Here is a 9348-nt window from a genome sequence, read left to right on the forward strand (position 1 = left end):
GTGTAGTAATAGCATTACAGTTGCAGCCACATGTTCTGTGACTGACATGGCACACAGTGTCCCTGACATCATGTGCTGACACAGCAAGTCACAGAATCATGATGTGTTTGTAAGCCTTAAGCTTTAATCTCTATGAGGAAAAGCACTTCTGTAGTGGTTATACAAATGAGATGTTAGCTGGGAAGTCCCAATTTAAATCTAACCTTAGCCACGGACTTAGTGTAAGGTCTTAGGAAACTCTCTATTCTCTTTGCCTCATTGCCTACCCAATTTATAATATGGAGATTGTAATACCTGATTCTTCTTCGTGGTCTCTATGCATCACACATATGGGCTTTGCGCCTGCGCAGAGCTCGTATCGGTACTTCCAAAGCTAAAAGCAACGTCTCGGCGGGAACCATCCCCCCCAGCACCACTGTGCATGTGCCGTGGTTCCCACCCAATTCCCCAGTTCTTCATCGACCGTTATTGTGGCAGCATCGTATGAAGGGACTTCCTCCTTTTTTCTTAAATTAAAAGAGATTTAGCAACGTTCTTTGATCTTCGTCTTCATTTTTCAGCAGATCGTCTAAAAGTGCTTCGCTTCTGGGGTGTATGGCTGTGAAAGCGCCATTTAGAAAGTGTGTCAGTTGCGGGGGAAAGCTTCCCCCCACCGACGGACACTTGCTCTGCCTCGGCTGCCTCAGCAAGGGGCATAAAACTGAAACCTGCCATCATTGCATGTCTTTTACAAGACAGATGCGAAAGCACAGAGCGGACAGGCTAAGGGCAATCCTCTGGGAAAAAGCCCTTCAGGCGGCGGATGCCCCCAGACGCTCGGATGAAAGTAAGCAAAAAGTAATGGCGGCCCCCCTCGGCTTCCCGTGCACGAAGGGAGCCTCTTTCCCCAAATGAGCCAGCTCAAGACGACACCGAACTGTCTATTCAAGAAGTATGCATTGGGGACTCACCGCCCACTCAGGCTATTCCTTCCCAGCCTGATCAGTTCGCTCCTCCGAGAACATCGGGTCGTTCTGTAAATATCTCTATTGCTAAAAAGATATCTAAGAAGGCACGGAGCGTTAAGGACGTGCAAAAGAAAAAGAAAAAGAGTAAGCGTTCCCAGTCACCTCCTTTTCGCACGCCGGCATCAAAATCGCCGATTCTAGACTCACCGGTACCGAGAAGATCACCCTCGGTATAGACACCAAGGCGATCACAACTTCGGTACCGAGGCCATTAGAGTCGATCTCAGAAGAAGAGATACTAGACTCGACCTCGTCCGGAGCGGAAAGATTACCAACCAGGTTGGGCAGCATGATGTAGCACAACACCAAACACAGTGCTTAATGCCCCCACATGCCTCTCCTGCTCGTTCCGGATGCACGGCCTCGGTCAGCCATTTCAATAGGTCATATTCACCACATACAGGCTGGGATAGAGACCTTACCTGGCATACTGACCCACGGAGAGCATATGATAGAGGGGACTGGGAATACTTCAGGCAGTATGAACCTTACCCTCAGGGTACATACCAATATGGTTACCGTAGGCAGCCTCAGGACTTCCCTCTACCACCGCTGCCTCTGCCGGTATCGAGAGGTTTTCCACCATCGATGCTAGCACCATCGGTACCATCACCGGCATGCTCGGATTCAAGGGACCTGATGGTGCACCCGATAGTTCCCAATGGGGGAATCTCGCTTCTCAGTAGAGCAAGCACATTCCCCGCAACATTCTGTCATACCAGAGCGCAGAGCAATGTCAAACTCACCAGAAGAAGACTATCAGTCGGGTTCACCATCCGAATCTTCGGTAGCTCCTTCCACACCGTCGCCAGATGGTATCGTCGGTTCAGTAGAACCCCCATCGCCATCCAATGATATGGGGCGTTTTTCTGAACACGTTTTGAGGATGGCACAGTCACTAGGGTTAGAAACCCAGCAGACAGTGGAAAAACCTAAGGACCCCGTGTATGATGTTTTACACACAGAATCCAATGCACCGGTAGCCATCCTTTTTCTCCCGACAATCCTCCAAACTGCTCAGCAGTCATAGAAAACACCATTGTCTACAGCCCCGACCTCAAGGCGACTAGAATCCATGTATCGCACTCAGGACACTGGAGCTCAGTTCCTATTTCAACACCCCAAGCTGAACTCCATAGTCGTCGAGTCATCGCAGGGGAAATCTCAAAGACCACACTCAGCCCCAGTTGACAAGGAAGGAAGGAGGCTAGACCTGATAGGTCGCCGGATATATTCTTCCACTTCCCTGGGGCTACGAGTCACTAATTACCAGGCCACTATGGCTCGGTACCAATTATTTCTGTGGGAGAAAATTGGGTCACTGTGTGATTATCTCCCGGACGATAGGAGAGAGTTAGCGAGGGTGTTTCAGGTGGAAGCTATGTCTATCGCTAGACAAGAGCTGAACTCTGCAAGACACCAGGCAGATTGCCATTCAAAAGCCATGATGGGAGCTGTAGCCTTGAGAAGGCATGCGTGGTTGCAGTCAGCTGGGCTCACTCAAGAGACTAGGACCAAGATCGAAGATCTCCCTTTTGACGGGGAGGGCCTTTTCAACACTTACAGGTCGTCCTAATGGAAGCTAGAAAACCGTCCACCAGATGGTCATACAAATATAAGTGGGATCGCTTTATGCTCTTTGCAAAAGAAAACAACTTTGACCCTGTAAATAGTTCAATTATAACTTTATTAGAATATTTCCTTCATCTCCATAACAAAGGACTTTAGCTCTCCTCGATAAAGGTCCATGTGGCGGGTCTCTCAGCTTACCGCTCTTCTTACACGGGATGTCCTTCTTCTTCTCACCCTCTCCTGAGGAAATTTCTTCGAGGACTGAGGAATATGGCACCACCTAGGAGAACTTTAATCCCCGCTTGGAGCCTCTCAGTGGTACTCCACACATTGACAAAACATCCTTTCGAACCACTTGCAACTGTGGATTTGAGGCTTCTATCTATGAAGGTAGCATTCCTTATAGTGATTACATCCGCTCGACGGTCTAGCAAGCTTGTAGCTCTTCGAGTAGACTCGCTGTACCTGGTATTTCATAAGGGCCGGATCTACACTACTGCTTTAAAGCGCTTTATAATAGTTTTATAGCGCTTTAAAGCAGTTAAAGCGCTTTATAACTGTTATAAAGCGCTTTAAAGCAGTAGTGTAGATCCTGCCAAGGACAAAGTAGTCCTAAGAACTGATATCACCTTCCGCCCTAAGGTTATATCAGAATTTCATGCAAACCAGGATATTGTACTACCAGCATTTTTCCAAAATCCAAAGACTCCTATCAAGTCCTCTCTGCATACGCTTGATGTGAGGAGAGCTCTGTCTTTCTATAAAACCAGAACAGAGCAGTTCAGAAACTCTCAACAACTCTTTGTATGCTATGGGCAGCCCAGGAAAGGACAGCCTGTTTCCTCCCAGAGGCTTGTGCACTGGATAACGCAGACAATCGAATTAGCCTACTCCTTAGCAGGCCTGAAACTCTCACAATCAGTGAAGGCTCGTTCGACAAGAGGAACAGCGACTTCTGTAGCATTTGGCAGAGGAGTTCCTATACAGGAGATTTGTAAGGCAGCAACGTGGTCTACACCGTCCACGTTCGTTCAGCACTACAACCTTGATGTAAGACCAAGACGTGACTGCTCCTTTGGAAGAGGCGTTAAGGCACCGACCCACCACCAGGTAGGTAAGCTTGCTACTCGCCCATATGTGTGATGCATAGAGACCACGAAGAAGAAAGTCAGGTTGCTTACCTGTAACTGAGGTTCTTCGAGTGGTCATCTATGCAGTCACACAACCCACCCTCCATTCCCACTCTGTGGATATCTTTTTTGCTGGGGGTGATTACCCAGATCTTAGAGGGCCACAATGTTGGTCTCTTATTTGAACTGGGGAATTGGGCGGGAACCACGGCACATGCGCAGTGGCGCTGGGGGGATAGTTCCCGCCGAGACATTGCTTTTAGCTTTGGAAGTACTGATACAAGCTCTGCGCAGGCGCAAAGCCCATATGTGTAACTGCATAGATGACCACTCGAAGAACCTCAGTTACAGGTAAGCAACCTGACTTTATCCAACAGGTGGGTGGTTATAATTTCTGAGTATTCTATAAACCCTTCCCACCAATGGAACAGCTTCTGACAGCAGAATAAGGAAAGGAGTAATTCTCCCCTCCTGCCGCAACATATCTTCAAAATCTGCTCTGTGAGTTCAGGGACTCTTCAGAGCAGATTTGTGGAAGTGGGGGGAAGAGAAAGGTGCAAGAGGACTTCCACTCAAGAAATGTTAGTTTTGATCCATTATATATGAAACACTTTTCTAATTAAAGTGAATACAGCACAGTATTAAAATAAACCCCCACCTAGAGGCTTCTGCAAACATACTTTCTATCAATTTTACTGATGTTGGGTTATACTGAAACCCAGACAAACTGTGGTTACTCTTAACTATGGTTTACCAAAACAAGCCAACTTCAAACCTTGTTTTTTAAAAAATTAAATCATAGTTAGGATTAACCAGTTTATAGTTTGAAAGTTAAGCTGTAATTAATTGGAAATGGAAAGAAAAGCTTCCAATTGCCTCATAGTTGTGCCAGAGGTTGAGGGAGTGGGGATGAGTCTGAAGCCCCCCTAGACTCATTCCAATAATTATAAACCAGTCTATGTTATGACTGAACACAACTGTTTCATTGGAAACTATTTAAAATATATGGAGCATTCCTTAGTAGATTTTAAAAGATAAACAGCTTGGGTTTTATATGAATGTGTACTAGAACTGAGGCATTCTAAATGTGTCTTCCACAGGTTGCTGATGATGGTTATGGAGTGTCTTACATAATTGTGGGTGATGATCTCATCAGTTTCCATGTATCCAGCAAATTTTCTTGCCTTGAAACTGTAAGTGTTCTATTAAATTTAAAGTCAATCTTGTTCTGTGTAATTACTATTAGCCTGTTAGGGACACTGTTGTGCCTGGAACACAGTTTTCTATTTCTGCATACCAGAAAGTTGAATTGGCAAGATTGTATAGAGTATAAGCTTCTTTTTAAAAGTGTCTAGCATTTATGGATACTGTGGTTTTTTGATCCTAATAAATGTGTGTACATTCTGACTGTGTGCAGTCACTATTTGAAATCAGACAGGCTTATCGCAGACAATGAGTATTGCACAAGTTGCAGTCCATTCCCCCCCCCCCAAAAAAAACCCCACTTCAGAACTGTTCTCCCGTAACTGAGTTTCTAGGGGCATGGCTACACCTGCAGGCCTTCCGAGGTGGGGAGGGACGATCACAGGCTTTTCCACTTCTGGGATCTTCCCCCAGGGTCTGAACGGGAAGCGAATTGTCTGGCTCGGTGTTCTTTTTAAAAAACAACAACATGGGGACATTTGCGCAATGGCACGGGCATTATCCTGCGCCAAAAGTAAGTTAAAAAACAAACTTTGAAAGCCGCTGAGAGCAATCTTGTCACTTGATGTGCAGAAAGCATTTGACAATTTGGAATGGGGCTTTATATTTGGACTCATAAAAAAATTAAGTATAGGATAATTATTTTATGAAAGGTCCTAGTCCCACTTGGCTATTAAGGTCACTGGGTGACTTTGGGACCGTTTGTGAGGATAAAACAGAGGAGGAAAACCATGTAAGCTGCCTTAGGTTCCTCTCAAAAAGGTGGGATATAAATGTAATGATAGAGAAATAAAAGATGGTCTCAGGTACATTTAAGGATGTAGTGCTGGCAGTTAGATCAAGGGGGATGAGAAGAGCCAAGCATCCATACATATTACTAAGCAAATCAATTGAGAACTGGTATTGTATCTAGAGGGAGCATCAGAGATGCTGTGAGTAGGTATGGAAGCAATGAGTAAAGATTCACTATTAAGTGAACAAATTTTATTTGGAAGAAGAAAAATAGGAGATTTGAATAGGTATATAACCCCATCTTATATACATTATAAATTTTGAAGAAATGGAAAAATAAATTAATTTCATAAATATCCCCATTGCTTCTATTTCACAAGAGCAATATTCAAAGTAGAAACAAAAAGGGTTTTATAGAAAGAGAGTTTTACGAATACAAAACCCCTCTCACTGTAGCCAAATTAAAAGAAAAGCTTCAGGGTATGCAAATCTCCTTTATCAAATATATTATCTTATTACAAATCTTCAACTAAGTTAAAGTATGACTACAAGTATGAGAAAGTTTGAAGGTATATTCTTGGAACATATGGTCAATACAAAAGGATTACTCTCTAATCTATTTGCATCTTATTGAAATAAACACAAATACATCAGATGGATTGAAAATAATATGGGAATATATTGGGATAATACTTATTTTTGGAATGAAGCAGGTCTGTGGAGCTCGCAAAAGGGAGCTGTGCTGACCTGCCTCCTTTCAGAAATGAGGCTTCCCTTGGGAAGCACTAAATCTCCCTTGAGTAAGCAGTGGGTTTCACTTGTGCAATGGGGTGGGACCCATGGCTTGCAGAAGGGAATCAGTGGGGTAAAAAGGAATTGTGTCAGTGTAAATGCCCTTTATGTACAATATGAGAGCTCCATATAAATTTTTAATTTGAACTTCTAACTCTTTGTTTTATTGTTTAGAATTCCCATCGCTTTGGGAGAAACATTGAACAAGCATTGTGTGACATCCGTAACTTGTTTGGTCTTGGCAAAAACTCTACCAAGTGATTCCCTAACAGCAGGTTGACCAGTCACCCTGTCTTGGAGCATGAGAACTCTTCTGATCAGTGACTGAAAACAAGGCATGCTAAGCAGCAATCCATTCAAGGGTATACACAAGCTTTCTTGTGAGCTGTTTGGATCCATCACTGCAATTGTTCAGAGAGGTTCCCCCCTCCCCCAAGAAATGACACTTGATATTCTCTGTATTAGTAGGAGAGCTGCAAGTTGACAACGTTTATTCTAGGCTTGTCTTAATCTGATGTACACTTGATCATCTCTTTCTTTAAAATATGTCTACTTGTATTCTGTAAATTAAGGGATGTAATGTGTCTATTCCAATCTCATGTCATCAGAAAAATCTGACTTGAAATGTACCAGTAGCAGACCATCAGCTTATCTATTTGTTGCTTCTTTCATCAGTAAGTGATAAAGTAAGTCACAACATGGGGCATTCACTTTAAAGAAAAATATTTCAATAAGCTGAATATCAAATAAAAAATCTGGCGTATATAATGAAATGCGCTAAGAGGGAAATGCTGCTTGGAACTAAGCATGTGCTGCCATAGGTCAGTGGTAACATATTTGCTATATCTAAAACAATGGCAATTAAGACTTTTCATTTAGATTAGCTCGTAATTGTCTGCTAAATTTGGAAAGCAGAATTGCTGAGCTTGAGAAACAGAGTTACTGAATTCACAATCATTTCTCTAAGTATAATATAACCAGGTAAAAATATGCACATTTCTACATGGTGTGGTATATAAGAGGTCCCATAAGAAATTTCCTGTAAGACAGAATAATTCCTACAGTATTTCAAAAAAAAAAAAAAAAAAAATTCAAGAGAACTGTCATTTTTGCCTCAAGTGGTCAGTGAAAATTGTCCCGTTCATAACCTCTTCCTGCACTTCAAGATGTTAGCTGTCACACCTTTTAGACAATCCACAATACAAGGAACGTTCAACCTAATTGATACAATGCAGTTTGACCACCCTCATGCCTTAACTCCCATCTCATGTGCAATCATAGAAAATGGCAAAGGTCTTTAATATAATATCTGACACTTGGATAAGTCCAGGGAGCTATCTGGATTACCATAGTCAGATACTTTAAAAACAAAAACTAGAAGGCATGACAAATCATGAATTACATTACTAGATAATGTGTAACAGTAATTACAACAAAAAGGATACTGGGAGCTAATGACCATCAGAAAATTCACCAAAAAGCCTGAAAATATTAACATTACAAACATTTAACAGCAAGGTATTCTAGGCAGTTCAGCAATTACAACTACTTCTCCAAATTAGATGGCTACAATGAGAGAGATCATGCAGCATATTCAGACATTTTAATCGAAATAATCCTGATACTTCAGAGTTTTTAATAACTAGAACATTAGTTATTAAACAAATTAGGGAAGTATCTTTCTGGCCTAAGGATGTAGCATGTGAACAATTTCTTTGTTATTCAACATCTTGGCTTGAGGTATTAAAGATCATATGCATTGTTCTGTAAATGAATATTGGAGTTCAAGACCCCCTATAGGAGTGGGTGAAACATGTTTTATGTGATCAGCTACAGTAAATGGGCAAGAAAATTATGGGGGGGAATGAAACATTAGATGTCATGCTGCATTCTGACAAAGTACTCCAGGAAATTAAGAGTCAGTGTTTTTGGAGCTTTGTGCATACACTATATTGACCACTGAACAATCTCTATTAATTTTTAGATAATCTTTTTTATTAAGTACTTAGCTTTGACTCAGGTTTTAGATGTTTCAAATGTAATCATAGTTAATTGGCACATTATCAATGCAACGTTTCATTCTTTAAGGGAATGTGAAGGCTGAAGAGTTCTGTGTCATGTTTTTTATTTGACACAATTTCTAAATTTGGTTTGTATCCTCTTAGAATGTCAACTGCATGTAAATAATGTTTCTTTGGTTGTAAATCTTTAAACGCACAGTAAATGTAGAGTATCCTTAATAAAGAAATTAATATTATTCTAATGTGTGCAACTTGCTTATAGACATAATTTCATTTTTCATATTTTTATAGAAATTCTAAGGAAAATTAATTTCAAAAGAATTATAGATTATATAGCAGAACAGGGCAGTTCAACACATTTTTGAAATGTGTTGATATTATATTGATGTTGAGAGTGCATGCAACAACGAAAAGCTAATATGTATGAATAGTAATGAGAAATTAATTTTCAGTATTTATGCAAAACGATGCTCTGTGATATTGAGGCAGTTTTCCTATGTGATTTTAAATCATGTTTCCCATTTTCCATTTTTAAAATATAATTTGAATGTAAAACTGATAAGCACATCATTATTTAAAATTTACTCTCTTGGGCTTTCTGTTCCATAACTGCATTTACAAGTAGCATATTGAATAAGTTTAAGGCCTCTGAAGCTTCAAATATTTGGAACCTAATTCATTCTCTCTGTTACTTTCAATCTAAAAAAACCAGTTTATGCTAGATTCTTTCAATATTATACTTGCCAATTTGTCAACAATTCCTATTAATGTCTAGCACAGAATTAGGGTGTGTGTTAACTATCCCTTCCTGAAAGTAGGGCTCTCAAGAACACCAAAGTGCTTCCTAATGCTGCTTCACTTCCATTAAGTATGTCAGTGCCTACCTGCTAT

General features: G+C 41.2%; 1 protein-coding gene across 6 annotated transcripts in view; it reads left to right on the forward strand.

The window, feature by feature from the left end:
- CPT1A (carnitine palmitoyltransferase 1A) overlaps positions 1 to 8693 on the forward strand; it is a 54675-nt gene extending 45982 nt beyond the window's left edge. For all 6 annotated transcript variants that reach the window (XM_063117043.1, XM_063117041.1, XM_063117046.1 and 3 more), the window contains 2 exons: positions 4810 to 4902; positions 6611 to 8693. In XM_063117043.1, coding sequence (XP_062973113.1) covers positions 4810 to 4902; positions 6611 to 6697 — 180 coding nt within the window. In that variant the 3' untranslated portion in view covers positions 6698 to 8693. The remainder of the gene's footprint in view (positions 1 to 4809; positions 4903 to 6610) is intronic.
- Positions 8694 to 9348: the final 655 nt, after the last annotated feature.

Source organism: Elgaria multicarinata, chromosome 2 (genome assembly GCF_023053635.1).
Source record: "Elgaria multicarinata webbii isolate HBS135686 ecotype San Diego chromosome 2, rElgMul1.1.pri, whole genome shotgun sequence".
NCBI lineage: Eukaryota > Metazoa > Chordata > Lepidosauria > Squamata > Anguidae > Elgaria > Elgaria multicarinata.